General features: G+C 33.7%; 1 protein-coding gene across 1 annotated transcript in view; it reads left to right on the plus strand.

Annotated features, from left to right (window-relative positions):
• KPNA5 (karyopherin subunit alpha 5) overlaps positions 1-18,173 on the plus strand; it is a 51,134-nt gene extending 32,961 nt beyond the window's left edge. The window contains exons 8-14 of the mRNA XM_044676812.1: positions 771-870; positions 2,066-2,229; positions 6,845-6,923; positions 8,614-8,739; positions 13,272-13,399; positions 16,154-16,332; positions 17,976-18,173. Coding sequence (XP_044532747.1) covers positions 771-870; positions 2,066-2,229; positions 6,845-6,923; positions 8,614-8,739; positions 13,272-13,399; positions 16,154-16,332; positions 17,976-18,163 — 964 coding nt within the window. The 3' untranslated portion in view covers positions 18,164-18,173. The remainder of the gene's footprint in view (positions 1-770; positions 871-2,065; positions 2,230-6,844; positions 6,924-8,613; positions 8,740-13,271; positions 13,400-16,153; positions 16,333-17,975) is intronic.
• Positions 18,174-18,432: the final 259 nt, after the last annotated feature.

Raw genomic sequence — 18,432 nt, forward strand, 5'->3', positions numbered from 1 at the left:
ATAAAGGTCAGATGACGTTTCCATATTCCATTTTTCTGTTTAAAAATATATGAGGTATTTCTAGTTTTTTAGTTTTTTTGGTTTTGGGGTTTTTTGGTCTCTTAGTCCAAAGAAAACTCAGTTTGGCCTTTAACTCATGCAATTTTTGCATATCGTCAAACTCAGTTTCCCAAGCCCTTTTATCTTCCATATATCAATTTTAGAGAAGCTACTAGACATACTCTTATTTTCCACAAGTGCCAGGTTGAAATTAAATCAGATGAAAAGGATATAGTACAATCTATTAAAATGTCTTTACAATTTTCTTTTTCCTTACTCTAATTTCTTTAAGCCCTTAAATATGTATGAATATTTGTTTTCATGACTAGAAGTAATGTAGCACTTTCAGTATTCAGTTACTCAGAAATAACTGGATTGGTTTCAATAATTGGCACTTTAGTAAATAAATTTATAATTTTCATTATCATCCTTTCACAACCTTTGTAAATTAGAACTAAAATAACCAATTTTATGATTCATAAAGTCTTGTAACCTGGTTGTAAACAGGGATTATTTCATTCTTTGTCCTTCTATCCAGTACCTAGGACAGAGAGTACATGATAGACTCTTAATAAATGTTTTTTGATCAAGTGATTCATTCCTTTTGCCAGAAAACAGTTTAACTGTGCCCCCTCAATATAGTTGAATATTATTGTTATGTACTACAAGAGAATGTCTCAATTATAATATTTGCTATAAGGAGACAACTCCTTTTTTGCTTTATTTCCCAGATTACTGACAAATTCAAACAGACTTACAACAACTCGAAATGCTGTATGGGCACTCTCAAATTTATGTAGAGGCAAGAATCCACCTCCAGACTTCAGTAAGGTATGACTAACTTACAGAAATTGATAAATATATTTTGGACTTGAAGGAAAAATGTTAGAGGTAGAAGTTACTGTGTACAGGAGTTCCATTCTTATTTTAGAAGTAAGGAAATTGAGGGCTAGAGTAGGATGTGCCTAAAATCAAAAGCTAATGTCAGCATTTGGAGACTTAAGATTTAGGTCTGTTAACTCTTGTTTCCAGTATTTGTTCCATTATCCCTACTACTTTACACCTCTCTTAATCTGTAGCCTACCACTCAGGTTTTAATTTTTTTCCCCCAAAGAATCTTACCAACTTCATACAGTAGGATAATATTCCTAAATATGCTAACATTTAACAAAAAGAGAACATGAACTCAAGTCATTTCTTTTTCTTTTCATATTTAAATTACCAGGGTCAATGCTATATGATGGCCACTAAAAAAAAGGAAAAATGTCAGTTTGAAATGGGGTGGGGAAAAGCCTGCAAGAATGAAAACTTTTTTTTCATCCTATCACTAGACCCCATAGGAAGGACTGTAGGACTTTCACAAATTAAATATCCTATTTGGAAATTCCATTTATATATGTTAAAATGTTAGTTTAAAAATTAAATTTTATATGATTTTAAGCAGTTGTAATTGTATTCTGCCACAGTCAGACTTATTCCAGAGTATTGTGTTGAATTGTAGGCACTACGTTTTAGGGAAAGACATTGATAATCTGAAGAGTACCCAGATCAAGGCAGAGTGGTGATGGGTCTGGAATTAATGCCATTTGATAATTGGATGAAGGAGCCAGGGATGATTAGCCTGGCAAAGAGATGATGTAGAGGAGAATGTGATAGGAATAGGATACCTATTTTTCAATAACTTTAAGTTACTCTACAAGGAAGAGATTTATTGCTTGTGTCCAAAGGCTCAAACTGTGAGCAATAGTAGGAAGTAAAAGAGAGACAAATTTAGAAGACTTGATTTGAGAAAAATCTTAATAACAATTCTATTGAAAAAGTAGACTAGGCTACCTTAGCAGAGAGTGCCTCCTCCCCGCCCTCCCCCCCCCCCCCCATCTTTAAGCAAAAGCTTGGATGACTATTGGGGATCTTGTGGTAGGGATTCTTTTTCAGGTATGCCTTGGATTAGATGTCTACTGAGAACTCTTCCATATCTGGAATCCTAGAGGAATATTTAAACTTTTGGATCTTTTCCCCCCTTCAGGTGTCACCTTGCTTAAATGTCTTGTCAAGATTATTATTTAGCAGTGACCCAGATGTATTAGCAGATGCTTGTTGGGCCCTTTCTTATCTTTCTGATGGACCCAATGACAAAATCCAAGCAGTCATTGATTCTGGAGTCTGTCGAAGATTGGTGGAACTTTTGATGTAAGTATAATTGTATATAAGAAATGTGTAATTGTTTATCAATTTTAGTCCTTGGTATAGTTTAATAATAATCATAGCTCAAATTTTTGTAGCACTTTGAGATTTACAAAGAACTCTACATGTTTTATTTAATTTAATCCTCAAAATATTCTTGTGAGGTAGATGTTATTTTTTTTTCATTTATAAATGAGAAAATAGTCTGAGGAGGGGTTATGAATCATGTACACAGTTAATAAGTTTATGAATTTAAACCCAAGTCTTGCTAAGTGCAGTACTCTATTATACCATTATTTCATCTCATTACGTTTTTAGTAAAAAATTTTGAACATGCACCCCAATATATAATATGTATATTCTAGTTATATATTATAAAACATTATAAAACAAAAATACAAAGGCAGAAATTAAAAAATGAAATAAAAGTATTTAAAATTTCTAATTAATAATACAAAAATAATTTTTTCCATTAAGATATTGTTAATATTTTTAGTTAGAGCAACATAATTGAATATGCTTCACTTAAAAAAAATTGTGGATTAAAACTTTGTGATGATAATGATTTGAAAAATTAGCTCAGTTTGATACTTGGTTCTAATCACTGTCTTAACCTAAAGTGAACACATCAAAATATGTAGATACAAACAAAAGAAGTGCCTCTGTGGATGTACTTCTTCAATTCCATCCACTAGTTATGCAAATAATAATAGTTAACATTTATTTAGTGCTTATTACTATGTGCCAGGTTCCATAGAAAGTGCCTATTAAAATATCTCATTTGATTTTTCACAGTAACCTTTTAAGATATAAGATATGTGCTATTCATTTTATAATAATAAAAACAATAGATAACACATATAGTGTTGACTATGAGCCAGGTTCTGATGCTAAGCTCTTTACAATCATTATCTAGTTTTTTCTTACAACAACTTTGAGAGGTAGGTGTTATTATCATCCCCATTTTACAGATGAGGAAACTTAGATAAGCTAATTGTCTTGTAAGCTAATTGTCTTGTCCAGAATCACACAGCTACCAAGTATTTGAGTTCAGATTTTTACTAAGGGCTTTCCTTATTTGAGGCCCAGGGTTCATTCCTCTTTGCCACCAGCTGCATTTATATGAAATTGTGACTCCATTTCATGTTGTTTGCTTTTTTAAAAGTTTATAATAAATTTTCAGCCAATCTGAAATAAAACAAAGGCAAATTTCCAAGCCAATAACAGCTTTATTGTCTCAGCAAAGCTGGGTCATTAGATTTTCCTTATAATCTAAGACAGATACTGAATGAGTTTTCTTTCTTTTCTGTACCCTAAAATTACATAATTCAAAATCATACTTCAATATTCAATCATTAATACTAGGTTTCAGGGAGCAGGAAAGGTCCATTTAAGATAGATGGGCAGAATATATCTTTAGGATGAATGGTTGGGAGTTTCATTTTTTAGTAATGACTGGGTACTGTTTTGTCTCAGCTTCTTATTGAGCCCTGATTGGTTAGGATGGTCTTCAAACTTATATACTAGGCCACTACCTCATAGTCATGAGGTGTCTAAAAATACTCTTGACACCTCTGTATGTGCCCTATGTGGAAATTTTCAAGGCCTCCAACACTCATCCTGATATGCCTTATATGGTTGAGAGTTATAGTAAAAAGAGGAAGTAGCTAGATTTACTGTGTAGTTTAAAATTTCTCCTTAAGAATAGAATTATTAGCATTCTATTAATCTTATTATAATTCTCTTAATCACTATTAATAATTGTTTTGATTAACCATTTATTGTGGCTATAATAGTGATTGATTGTGATATTTAAAAAGAATGAGGGGGTTGGTGATTCTCATTCTTTTCACTTTCAGAACTGCCCAGCTTGTCTGTTTCCTTCTGAACTCTTTTGTACATTAAAAAAAAGTAATAATGGCTATTAAAAATGTATATATATCGAGAGAAAAGAAGGGTCTGGGGGTGAGGGGTAGGGGGAAAGCAGGGGAAGGCCTGTAAGAAATGAGCAAACCAAATCAACAGTGACCATCTCCAAAAAAGTATGTCCTATATGTCTTGTATATTAAATACCAGTGATTATTCTCCTGATTGTTGACAATCTTTAGGTGGCACAGTGAATAAAGCATAAAGCAGAGTCTGGAGTCAGGAAAATAATGAGTTCATATCCAGCCTTAAGAACACTAACTTTATGAGTCACTTAACTTCTTTTAAAAAAGAAACAAAAGAAAAGAAAAAAAATCTTTACATTCTGCTTTAGAATCAATACTGTGTTTTGGTTCCAAGGCAAAAAAAAAAAGAAATGGTAAAGGCTAGGCAATTGGAGTTAAATGACTTGCTTAGGATTATACAGCTAGGAAGTATCTGAATTCAGATTTGAACCCAGTACCCTCCTGTCTCAGGGACTGGCTCTTAATCCACTGAGCCACCCCAGTACTGATATAGAAATGCTAATTAAAATTGCTCTTCATCCTCATCTTGACCTCTAGTCACTCCATGTCTTCTATCATCATTATCAGTTTTATACTACTAGTTCCTTCTCTCATCTTAACCTCTCAGCACTGTTTGATACTGTTGACCACAATACTCTCTTCTTGGGCTTTTGTGATACACTCTCAGGGGACTCCATCAGTTCCCAAGAGTTCAGCTATTTGTGTGATCTTATTACTCCCAAATCTACATATCCATCCCTCATCTCTATCCTGAGTTTCAGTTCTACATAAGTAGCTGCCTGTTAACACAGCTTCACCTGAATAGTCCTAATAGGCATTTTAAACTCAGCATGGTCTAAAACTAAATTTTTTCTCCCTATAATAATCCTTCTTGCTACTTTTCTTATTTCTGTCTGGCACCTCTAGCCTTCTAGTCATGCAAGTTTCACCCTAGTAGTCATCATTGATTCTTCATTATTCCTTTACTCTTCTCCCCACCTACTCCTCAATCTAATTGACTTGTAAACTAAACATTAACTCCATAATACCTCTCACATTTGACTCCCTGAATTGCTTTGTTAGCCTTCAAATTGGTCTTGTTATTTCCATTCTCTTTCTTCTCTAATTGTAGCAGCCTTAAAGAGCCAATTTGATATTCCTAAAGGATAATTCTGACTTTGTCATTCTACTTCTGAAGATTTAGTGGCTCATTATTGCCTCCAGGCTTAAACAATCTGGCTCTAGTCTGTCATTCCAGACTGATTTTATGTTATTTATCCTCAAAACTTGTAGGTTATTGTCAAACTGGTCTACATAAAGTTTTAGCCATATACAACATTTTATCTTCTGTCTCCTTACTTAGAATGTTCTTCTTCATTACCTCTCTCATAAAATTCCTAATTCCCTTTTAGGCTCAGTCAAAGTGCCATCTTCTAAGGGGAACCTTTCACGTTCCCACCTCTAGCTATATTTTTCTCTGGCCCTCAAATTACTATGTAATTCTATCCATATACAAATTGCTTACCCACAGAAGAATGTAAACTTAAGGGCAAAATCTGTTTTCGTTTTTTCTTTATATCCCTAGCTTCTAGCATGATGTATGGCAGGTAGTTAGTATTTAATCCCTGTATACTGTTAGTGTAAAGGTTAAATTTAGTGGTTGGACTTAAATTATGTGAAATAACATGGTGGTTATATCTCAAGTCAGAAGTTTATTTACAAAATAGACTGGAAACAATAAAGTAGAGAAATGTGAGAGAGGTTAAAGAAAATACCTTTACTAGTCCTCAGCCATGAGGGCCTCCTCCAAGATGGAAGCTAGTTTCTTAGGAAACTAGGAAAGTAGTCAACCCTTTTCACTCACCCAATGAAGTAGTCCAGGAGTCAGAATCCAAATTGATGCTATGATCCAAGCCACAGTCTCCAGTGAAGTTCCCTTGAAGACTATCTCTAGGAGACACTCTCCACTAGACTCAACTTCACCAGACTGACTCAGCTCAAGTATTTTGTGGCTTTTTTATGGTGGTTTCCTGTTCCTGCCTCTCTTCACAGGGGCCAGTTGGAGTTTCCATATTGTCTAGCCCTGCCCAGGGGCAGTGTCTGTGAGTCTGACAACTGACTTGTTACCTCTAAAGGTGTTAATTCTCCTCCTGGGATTCACACGTTTCTGAGTTGTCATCCAGTTTGGATTCCCATGTTACTGAGTTAGCATGTGGGTTGCAGACATCCTTTTGGAGAGGTGCAAACTCCTGTAGTAAGTTTCCCTTATTTTAGGGTTAAGTATGAGTGTAGTCACTTTTGTTGGTTAATTCAAAAGTAGACAAAGGAGAGTTAGTCCTGTTCTCACAGTCTAGTGAGGTACTGAGTTAGGGGCATTTAAGTTATTGTTTCAGAATAGACAAAGAGAACCAAGAATTTCCTTTAAAATTAGCAAGAGTAGTGATTTTGGGGCAAAAGTGGAATACTTGTAAAGACCCTTCCTTTGATGAGTTTTCATTTTAGTATATGGATCATTAGTATCATTTACCTCCTAAAAACATGGTATTTATTGCAGCTGTTAAATTTACTATTTAAGAGAGCAAAACAGTTGTTGTTTAGAAAAGAAAATTAAACCTATCATATGGCTTTGTTTCAGAAATTTATAACTGTTTTATTATATTTATGCAAATTAATATTTTTGTTGACTTTAGGCACAATGATTATAAAGTGGTATCACCTGCATTAAGAGCTGTTGGTAATATTGTGACAGGGGATGATATTCAAACACAGGTAAGTTCAGACTTCAATAAGATATGTCTATTTGAATAGCAGTAGAGTGCATTTTCATACTGATGATTCTATCAAGTATATCCTATGTGGGAAGCCAATAAGAGAATAGATAAAAATATGAGACTCCTCTTTTGACCCCTTTTGTGATCCTTGTGATTTCTTGTTGAAAAGTATTGTGACCTTATTGAAAAGCTTTAAGTTCCTATCAAACCTGAATCTAAAGGGTTAACACTGTTAACACAGCAAGGAATGCTGCTGCCTGTTATAACCAAGGCCAAGATACTCCCCAACTTGGCTTTCTGATAAGAACCTAGTCAAAATTCAGCCTTGGCCTTGGTCTATTCTGAAGCCAGTGTTTTGTGTTTTGATGTGACATAATTTGTAACTTCTGCGCATCTGCAAAGTTTCAGGGGGGTTTCTTTTGTGTGAAATGAGTCTTGAAATATATATATAATAAACTCCATGCTCCTGGAGCCAGAGCTGGAAGCATGAAGTAAAAGACATTTCTCTTGTCTCCTCTCCTTATTTCCTTATCAACTAAACTGTCCTTATCAGAGATGACAAAGAGATCTCCGCAATCCTATAAATGATTTTTCCATGTGCAAATGGATATACTTTTGGTGACATGATTGGATATCATCTACTCTTTCAGTCACTGAATTATGTTTTGGAGATGTATAAAGATACAGGATGTTGTCCCAGGCCTCAAGGGAAGGAATGTTTAAATATCTTTATGATGGAGGAATTAATACACAATATTAGCAATACAAAGTATTAATATAGTATCATATCTGACAATTAAAGCTCCAGTTGTTTAGCAAAGGAAAAGATAAGTAGATTCACTTTTGTTAGAGTTAGGACTTCAGGGGGCAGCTTGGTGGCTCAGTGGATTGAAATCTAGGCCTAGAGATGGGAGGTCCTAGGTTCAAATGTGGCCTCAGACACTTTCTAGCTCTGTGAACCCCTGGGCAAGTCACTTAACCCGCCTTACCTAATCCTTATCACTCTTCTGACTTGGAGCCAATACACAGCATTGACTCCAAAACAGAAGGTAAGGGTTTATTAAAAAAACCAAATAAACAAACAAATAAATAAAGGAAGTTATCTTTAAAAAAAAAAAAGAGGACTTTATTTGGAATTTACATTTGGAGTTTTACATTTGGAAAAGTGACTTATCTAAAGTTAAAATAGAGATGAGATTTTAACAAGTTCTCTGACTCTTAAGGTCAGTTCTACCATCTCATCTACATTGCTCAGAGGTTCTCAATCACAAGTCTTAGAGAAGCAGTAGCAAGAAAAAAAACATGTAGATCGTTAGACTTATTGTTAGAATATTGATGTGAAATCCTCTGCTTTTAACCCAGTTAGAGTCCTATAAGTTTGTTAAAAAAAGGAGAAATAAGGGTAGAAGGAGGCTTAAGGCAGAGATACTATCTGAACCTTTCTAGATTGGAGACTCTTCCATAGCCCCTTAATGATCTGAATTTTTTTGTCTCAGAAATTAATAACATTATGTGACAATACCATTCTCTTTTGTCCTTTAAACATTTCTTTGAAAGTCCTGATTTATTGCCAGTCCGATTTTCAAGTGGGAAATTTTCTCATTTATTATTTCTACTAAATTACTCCTTAAAATTCACTTGTAAATATTTGTATTTTAAAGATTGTTTCAACTTCTAAATTATTATAGGTAATTCTGAATTGTTCTGCATTACCCTGCCTCTTACATTTACTGAGTAGTCCAAAAGAATCAATTAGAAAAGAGGCTTGCTGGACTGTATCTAACATTACAGCAGGAAATAGAGCACAGATTCAGGTAAGTGTCTTTTTGATAATTGATATTTAGATATTTTTACTTTTTTTTTTCATTTCCTTAAAGGAGGAGTTCTGTGCTACAGGTCAGTATATCTCTATATATAGTATAACTTGTGCTAAAGCCCCAGATGACAACTGAGTCATTGGAAGAATAATAGTGGATAAAATAAAATTATAAGACAAGAAAAGAATTTGGGTAAATTACTTGTAGCTGATGTAATGAAGATTTACCTGTACCTGTTGTATTCTTTTCAAATACATTCATTATGCTGAATTTTTAGTTATAATTGCTTTTCTTTTTAAGCCATACCTTCTGTCTTGGAATTGATACTCAGTATTGGATCCAAAGTGTAAGAGTGATAAGGGCTAGGCAATTGGAGTTGTGTCGTATCTAGGATCATATAACTTGAGAAATGTCTGGGGTTAAATTTGAACCCAGAACTTCCCTTCTCCTGGCCTGTCTACTTTCACTGAATCACTTAGCTGCCCCCAGTTGCTTACTTTTATTTATTTGCATTTTATATTTTTATTTAAACTTTTTTTTCCATGTTTCCATGATTCATTTTCTTTCCCCTCCCCTCTTTTCTTCCCCCATCCTAAGTGCTGACCAGCAATTCTACTGGTTTATACAAATGTTATCACTTTATACCTATTTCTATATTGTTCATTTTTGCAATAGAGCAATTTTTTAAAACCAAAACCCCAAATCATATACCCATATTGAAAGGATGCTAAATAAAGAATGGGTGATTGGGATTTTGCTTAACCCAGTTAGGGCTGATGATCCTTTCAAAACCAGAGACAAGATGTTCGTGCTCTGTCTTGGGTCAGTTGAAATCACTCTGACTACACTTAAAGGTAACAGGTTTATTAAAAAAAAGTTGTTTAGGGAAAGGGAAGGTATGTGGGCTGAGGATTTCCCTAATTTTAATGAAAACTGTCTATTCCCACCAGCTGACCCTATGGGAAGGTCTGTTCTGCCCTCAGCAAAGCTGAGGCTAAACTAACTGTTCTCTCTCTCTCAAATTCCCCTTCTATTCTAGCTACCTATGCTAAGCCCACAATGATAAAGTCTTTGTGAGAAAAAACAGATAGCTGTGAAGTCAGAATAGATGTCAGCCGTGACTAAGTCACTCCAGCGAGCCCAGGCTCAACAGAGCAACTGAGCAGTTCAGTCACAGAAGCTGATAATTCTTGTTTGAGGTTTCTTCTGATGTTAGAGTACAGTAGAGGACCCAAAGATGTTCTGGGAAATGTTCTCTCTCAGGAACTGATTGAAGGTAGATAGGAAATAGGAGCTGGGTTTTGGAGATATTTCCCTTTCCAGAGTTCAAACCAGACTCCTTCTGGCAGTTATTCCCTCAGAATTTTATCCCAGGATTCTTTTTTTTTTAATTTCTTTTTATTTTATTGATTAATTATGAAAATTTTTCCATGGTTCCATGATTCATATTCTTACCCTCCCCTACTCCCACTCTCCTTCCATAGGCAATGCGCAATTTCACATGTGTCATTGATCAGGACCTGTTTCCATATTATTGATATTTATTTGCACTAGGGTGATAGCTTATAGTCCTCATACCCAATCATATCCCTGTCCACCCATGTGGGTCAAGTAGTTGTTTTTCATCTGTGTTTCTACTCCCACAGTTCTTTCTCTTGATGTGGATAGCATTCTTTCTTACAAGTCCCTCGGGAATGGTTCTGGATCATTGTATTGCTACTAGTAGCAGAGTCCATTACGTTGGATAGTTGCACAATGTTTTACTTTCTGTGTATAATGTTTTCTTGGTTCTGATCCTTTTACTCTGCATCGATATTCTTTGAGGTTCTTCCAGTTCCTATAGAAATCCTCAGTTCATCATTCCTTACAGCACAATAGTTTTCCATCACCGTCATATACATAATTTGTTCAGCCATTTGCCAATCAAGGGATACCCCCTCATTTTCCAGTTTTTTGCTACCACAATGAGTGTGGCTATGAATATTTTTGTACAACCATTATTATCTCTTTGGGGTACAACCCCATTAGTGATATTGCTGGATCCAGCCCTTTGTGCATAATTCCAAATTGCCTTTTAGAATGGTTGGATTAATTCATGCCAAGTTGCTTACTTTAAAAGTGATTGTAGGGGCAGCTGGGTAGCTCAGTGGATTGAGAGTCAGGCCTAGAGACGGGAGGTCCTAGGTTCAAATCTGGCCTCAGATACTTCCCGGCTGTGTGACCCTGGGCAAGTCACTTGACCCCCATTGCCTACCCTTACCACTCTTCCACCTATGAGCCAATACACAGAAGTTAAGGGTTTAAAAAAAAAAGAAAAAAAAAGTGATTGTATAGTTGTTTCATTTCTTCCCCATATAAATAATATTGTATTAAGTATACCATTATTCTCATTGATTTTTTTTTCTTGAAAAAACAGGCGTAGGCCTAGTTTATCAGTGCATAATAATTCTGGTTTGGTTAATATTACTTTTTTTTTTTTTTTTTTTTTTTTGGGTTAATATTACCTTTAAAAAATGTTTTTTGGAATGGGTAGGTGGCTCATTCCACTCCATATCCCAATCCCAATAGGGATTGAGAACCAAGCCTAGGAGATGGGATGTCCTGGGTTCAAATTTGACCTCAGATACTTCCTAGCTTTGTGACCTTGGGCAAGTCATTTAAACCCTCATTGCTTAGCCCTTATCGCTCTTCTGCCTTGGAACCAATACATAGTATTGATTCTAAGATGGAAGGTAAGGGGGTGCGTGTATATATATTTTAATATCTTTTTTTTTAAACATCACTGCCCCTTTTCATTATCCTTTCCAATAGACACCTCTTAAAAGCATTAGGTAAAAACAAACTAAAATTTTAACCATATGTTAGGACATGCAAACTATTCCACACAATTTCTCTAATAAGAGGAGGAAAATGTATTTCTTTGCTAGTGCTCTGGATTTGATTGGTCATTAGATTAATCTGAATTTGGTTGTATTATTATTTTAGTTATTGTAAATGCTCCTAGTCTTTTCTTGCTCTGTGTCAGTTCATACACATTTTCCTCAGTTTATTTGAATATCATAATTATTTCTCATAATAATATTCCATTATATTCCTAAAGCATTATTTGTCCAGCCAGTCTGAGCACCCTAAATTTTTTAATCACAAAAAATACATCAAACAACTGCCTTTTGTATGCATTGTTTTGTAGACATTTTAAATCTAGTATGTCCAAAACAGAACTCATTCTTTTTTTCCCTTTCCCTCTTCTGACCTCCCTATTATTGTTGAGGAGATGAGACCACCATTTACCAGATTACCTGGGTCCCCAACCTTGTCATTATTGATTCCTCACTTTTATTTCCTCTATTGAATCTATTGCCAAATCTTATTGTTTCTACTTTTATAACTCTTGTGTATATATCATCTTCCCTCTTACAGCTTATAGCCACAATCCCATTTCAGACATATAGAGACATACACATGCTTATAACATGCACCTTTAAAAAATGCACAACTTTAGTTCTTAATTGATTATGTGTTTTTTTTATTAGGGATTAGATGAACAAAAGTCAAATCATTGTTGATATTGGTAACCGAATGACTTTTTGTAAATAGCTTTTGCGAATTAGGTTTTTAATTAGTAGTTTTAAGCTAGTTTACGTATGACTTTTCTAGAATGAGACAAAACACTAGATGAATTCTTAGAGTCCTTTTTAGCTCTGTTTTTATAGATTATAATTTGTGAATAGCTTAAAATTTTTAGTCTGAAAAATTTAATATGTGAATATTTTCCTCATGGTTTGATGAGTATTTAGTAATATTTGCATTTTTTAATATTTCAAAAGATTCATATTTTATCAGTGTTGGCTCTTATAGAGGTGCAGATTGTGTACATGCCACATTATTAGTACATAGTCTTCATAAATTGCCACTGTAAAAAAAATAGATCAAGTGGCTAGTATTCTGGTGATGACCCTCTTTCAACTGATTCTTGGACAATAGATGCTATCTCCTTAACTATTCTTATTTGAAAAGGTTTTTTTTGTTTGTTTGTTTTGTTTTTTTAGCTCTCAGTTCTGTGATAAAATGATGGTATTCCTTTGGTGAAAGTACTTTGATGAAAATAAAGCTGATTTTTGGGGACAGCTAGGTGGTTTTGTGGATTAAGAGCCAGGCCTGGATTCTTATCTAGCCTCATATACTTCATAGCTGTGTGACCCTGGGCAAGTCATTTAACCCTGATGACCTAGCCCTTACCACTCTTGCCTTGGAACCAATATACAGTATTGATTCTAAGACTTAAGGTAAGGATTTAAAAAAAAAAAAAAGAAAGCGGGCTAATCTTTTAGAAAGTGTATACTATAGCATATCATCAGGCTAAAATGGTGAAAATATTTTAAAAGTTGTAAGAATAAGCACCCATAATAACACTTCTAGATTGACCATAAAAATTGTGAAATTAAGTGGAATTTAAATATTACTACATTTGGTAAAATTTCTTACAAAATACTATTCTGACAGTAATATCTGTATTTCATTTGCTTCAGGCTGTCATAGATGCAAATATCTTTCCTGTGTTGATTGAAATTCTTCAGAAAGCTGAATTTCGTACCAGAAAAGAGGCAGCATGGGCTATAACCAATGCAACATCCGGAGGCACTCCAGAACAGATACGGTATGACATTAATAATTAAGGATATTGGATCTTATAACTTCATAACAGATTTTACCACTTTTGAAAAAAGAAAATATTGGAGCAGCCTGTTATCTTATTTCATAATAGTTAACTTGTTCTTCCTGGAATAACTTTCTTAAAGAAAGAACTCCTCAACCTTGTTGTAGTAGAATAATGAAAACAGTAACTAGCTGTAGCATTTTGAGATTATAAGTACTTTTTTTGTTTAGACATGAAATATTGCTCAAATTTTCAAATCAAAATGAATTGTCTAGGCATTGACATAAAGTGACTAACACATTTGATATACTCTGAACCATATGATTATTTTCACAGCACTTAATTTTATATATATGATTTACTTTAAATTATTTCTCAAATTGCTTTTGCTAAATTAAATAAATTAGTTTTTAGATTTCAACTTTAGAGGATTTTTAATAAAACAGAACACAATATGCCATATTTGTAAGAACTGAAATTAGAAAAAATATTGGATGGAAACCTTTCATTTTATAGAAATGACTAGGGCTTAGTAGCTATGTACTTCATGGGAAATTATTATGGATATTTTCATCTGAAGCAATGTGGGAAGACAGATGCAAAAAGATGATATATACCAGTGCTGTCTGTACTAGTACATTTTTTTTGACTTTATGATAGTTACAGTACTTTTTAAATTACCTTTATTCATCAGACCCCATAACTCTAGGTCATTATACTAACTTTGTGATTCAGTTCTTTTTTTCTTTGCTATAATAATAACAAATAGCGTTTTTAGTCTTTAGAATCCAAAGGTGGTTCAGGAATGTACAAAATTCTTTGAGCTTCTTTTTAAGAAACACTGTTGAAAGATAATCTGATGAAATTTACATCTTAAAAAAAGAGTGAAAATTGTATGCTCTGTAAGAATTACACTTGGAGAATTTTGATTCTCTTTTTCTACTAAGATTAGTTTTTTTAGTTTTATTTTGTTTTTTACTTGCTTTTGCATCTGGGATGTTTTTGAGTTCTTTTGGTACTTACGTATAGCTTGGAGGCCCATGATTTTTAATGTCTTTGTATTTTTAGTATCTTTAGCTATTGTTTCTTCTTGGGCCTTCATTGCCTTTTCTCCATGTCTCCCATTTTTAAAAAGCCTCCTTTATCTTTATTGGAGTTTGACAAATGCAGTCACCAATATATACATGATCTTTAATTTGTTTCAGTTTTTATTGTTTTGGATAATGTTAATTTTTTTAAGCAGAAAATTTATTTTTGTAGAAACCTTAAACCTTGTCTATATATAATTGATCATTAACAAATTTTTTTATTAATATACCCATTCCATATGTCAAAAGGAATATTTATTTACATATTTTCATTTACCAACTTTTAATTATTCATTATCTTTGTAAATGTAGAAAATGTAGTGTAGAAAATGTGAAAATGTAGAAAATATAGATGGTAGAATGAAGAAAAACAGTCCTAGATATTATGCAACTAGTAATTTGAACTGAACAAAGTTTATTGAGAAAATAAGCACTTTTCTTTCCTTTCTTTTCTTTTTTCATTTTTTTAAACCCTTACCTTCCGTCTTGGAATCAATACTATGTATTGGTTCCAAGGCAGAAGAGTGGTAAGGGTTAGGCAATGGGGGTTAAGTGACTTGCCCAGAGTCACACAGCTAGGAAGTGTCTGAGGCAAGATTTGAATCCAGGACCACCTCCCATCTCTGGGCCTGACTCTCAATCCACTGATGAGCCTACCAGCTTCCCCCCCACCCCGAAAATAAGCACTTTTCAATTTGTCTACCTTTCACAGTAATTATAGTAAATCTTTTTTAAAAAAATCTTCATGGGCATATTTTAGTATAACTTGTTTCATATGTATTTTATTTATTTAAGAACATTATTCTATGTGGGAATACTTAGGCTTTACTTACTGTCAAAAGAATCTAGGGCCAAAAAATATTATTTGATTCTCTTTTTCTACTAAGATTAGTTTTTAGTTTTATTTTGTTTTTTACTTGCTTTTGCTTCGGGGATGTTTTTGAGTTCTTTTGGTACTTACGTATAGCTCTCAGTAGCCTTGTAATGTGTCTCCCTGCCCTGCAATCCATCCCTTACCAAACTGACAAACTGATATTTCTAAAGGGCAGATCTTTCTATGTTGGTCTTCTGCTCAAAAAGCTCCATTAGTTCATTTTTGCATGTAGAATTAAAGTAGTAGCTCTTCAGTTTGACATATAAGTCTTTCACAGTCTGACTCTGGCTTTATCCTCCAATGGTAGTATTGGAGAACCTATGACACATGCCAAAAATGGCACACAGATTGCTCTTTGTGGGCATGCACAGATCCTCCCTCACGCTCCCCCCTGAATAACAGAATAAATGCCAAGATTTAGATGAAACAAATAAAAATTTGGAATCTTTTAAGGAAATTAAATATATATCTCTGTTGTTCCTCTGCAGTTCCTATTTACTTAGTTTTTTAGTTGATAAGTTTGCTGTACTGTAATCATGCTGGCCTTTTGTATTACAAGATGGTACATGTTTTTCTATAGGGTGATGATTGATTTTATATGACTCCTTATAGTCTGACTTGGGAAAACATTCCATTATTTATAAAGTAATCTGTTGGAGTTGGAAGTATAATCTGAGGCTATGTAAATGAGCACTGTAATTGAACTTACTGAGCATTTTTGCCATGCGTCAGTAACACAAAGTAATGAAATACATTAAATTCTTTCTTCTCTTTGTCTTAATTATTTTAAAGGTATCTGGTAGCATTAGGCTGTATTAAACCTCTCTGTGACCTTTTGACTGTGATGGATTCCAAAATAGTCCAGGTGGCTTTAAATGGCCTTGAAAATATTTTACGACTTGGAGAGCAAGAATCTAGACAAAATGAAATGAACATCAATCCATACTGTGCTCTCATTGAAGAAGCATATGGTAAGGACTTATAAATTTATAATCCTACTCAGTGCTTAATTATCCTTCCATATAAGTATTTTTAAATCTTAGTTGCTCCCTTGAATCCAGCACACTTTGGACCATCTATTTCTGCAATGTAAGTTTGCTTTCAGGAACTTAGAAATATAACTTTATAAACTGAGTTAAAAATATCTGCTTTATATTTCTCTTCTGTTTCCCTACCACACCCTCAAATTGAATATAGGCATATATCTATTTAATATATATGTGTAAAGTAATTTGAATAGAAGTAAAAGTGACTCCCAGCCTCTCAGCTCAAATTTACTCCTCTATAAATTAATATAGTAATATTTGCATTGCCTGTGTCACTTAGCATTCTATAAATTTGAGTTGTTATTAAGCTACATAGACTTTCAATTGCCTGTTTTTTTTTTTTTGTTTGTTTGTTTTTAAACCTTTAACTCTTCTATGCATTGGCTCCTAGGTGGAAGAGTGGTAAGGGTGGGTAATGGGGGTCAAGAGACTTGCTCAGGGTCACACAGCTGGGAAGTGTCTGAGGCCAGATTTGAACCTAGGACCTCCCGTCTCTAGGCCTGGCTCTCAATCTACTGAGCTACCCAGCTGCCCCTCAGTTGCTTGTTTTAAGATTAAATAGTGGAATGTTTTGGTGAGTTTAAAATTTTTTGTTCGAGTATGGTAGATTATTACTTTTGTAGTTTCATAATGATCCTAACTAAGCTTCATATTAGGATATTTTGACTGCATCTTGATAGCTTAGTCTTATAGGATAAATAAGCTGAGAGACTTAATAATTATTAAGTCAGCAGTGCCACAGTCATAGATATTGCCAGAATTAGGTATCTAATTGGATATTTATCCAGAATACTTTTTCTTTTGAATGTTTTCTCTTTTTTCTCTCTCCCATGTGTCTTAGGTTATATTGTTGATAAGGATTATTTGGCATTTCTTAAAATAATTATAGGTTATTAAGCCTTTAGTTTACATATTAATGATTAAGTCAATGAATTTTGTCCCCTTTATTCACCGACTTAAGAATACTACTTGCTGTATTACATAGAGTAAATGGATATAAAAGCAGTCATATATTAAGTGTATATGGATTGTCTTTTTTCTTTCTCCATCTACTCCTAACACATAAGGTTTATTGATTAGATAATGAAATTCAGGTCTTTATTAAATATCACACAGTCTTATCTACAAAATTAACTTAAAAGTAGGAATAAAAATATATACTATAGAAATTCTTAGCCACCAAAATCACCTTTTATCTTTCCTCACCTTTGGTAGACATTAGTAGCAGCCACATTCAGAGAAGAAGCTTTTGTTTTGGGGGATGGAATTCTAGATGTGCAAATAGTATCTTATATTTTCTTGTATCTGTTATGTAAATACATTGTCTTCCCTTGAACATTGTATTTTTTAATTAAGTTATTCTATTATAAATCTTTAGCATAATGTCTAATTTAAAAAAAATTATCACTTGCTCCTTTAAAAGTTGCAAAAATCAGGATATAACAGAAGACTCTCATTGGTAGTAGTGTGAATGACTTTATATATGATTTATTATTTTTTGGCACCTATATCGTGGATTTTGCTTTTTAAGTTAAATGATTTTTAAGGTTATATTTTTAAAAATTTAGGTCTGGATAAAATTGAGTTTCTTCAAAGCCATGAAAATCAAGAGATCTACCAAAAGGCTTTTGATCTAATTGAACACTACTTTGGGGTGGAAGATGAAGATGCCAACATTGTCCCGCAGGTGGATGAAAACCAGCAACAATTTGTTTTCCAACAGCAGGAAGCACCAATGGAAGGATTTCAGTTATAAGTAGCTAAGTGAAAAGAAGCATAATGTTAAATGTTGGCTTCACACGGCTCCTCTTTTTGGCCAGTCAGAAAGTTAGATGTGGTTTTAGAGAGGACAAAAATGAAGCAGCTGATGCACTTTTTAAAAAACAAAAAAGAATTCTGTTTAGAAGTACCTCTCTTCATTTATAGCTTTTGTCTTTTGTATTTATATATTTTATTGTTAGATTTTTTGTAACTGACTTGTGAGTTAAGTGTGCATTAAATATATAATTTAATAACTTGAGCTTG

The sequence above is a fragment of the Gracilinanus agilis genome, chromosome 4 (assembly GCF_016433145.1).
Source record: "Gracilinanus agilis isolate LMUSP501 chromosome 4, AgileGrace, whole genome shotgun sequence".
Lineage (NCBI taxonomy): Eukaryota > Metazoa > Chordata > Mammalia > Didelphimorphia > Didelphidae > Gracilinanus > Gracilinanus agilis.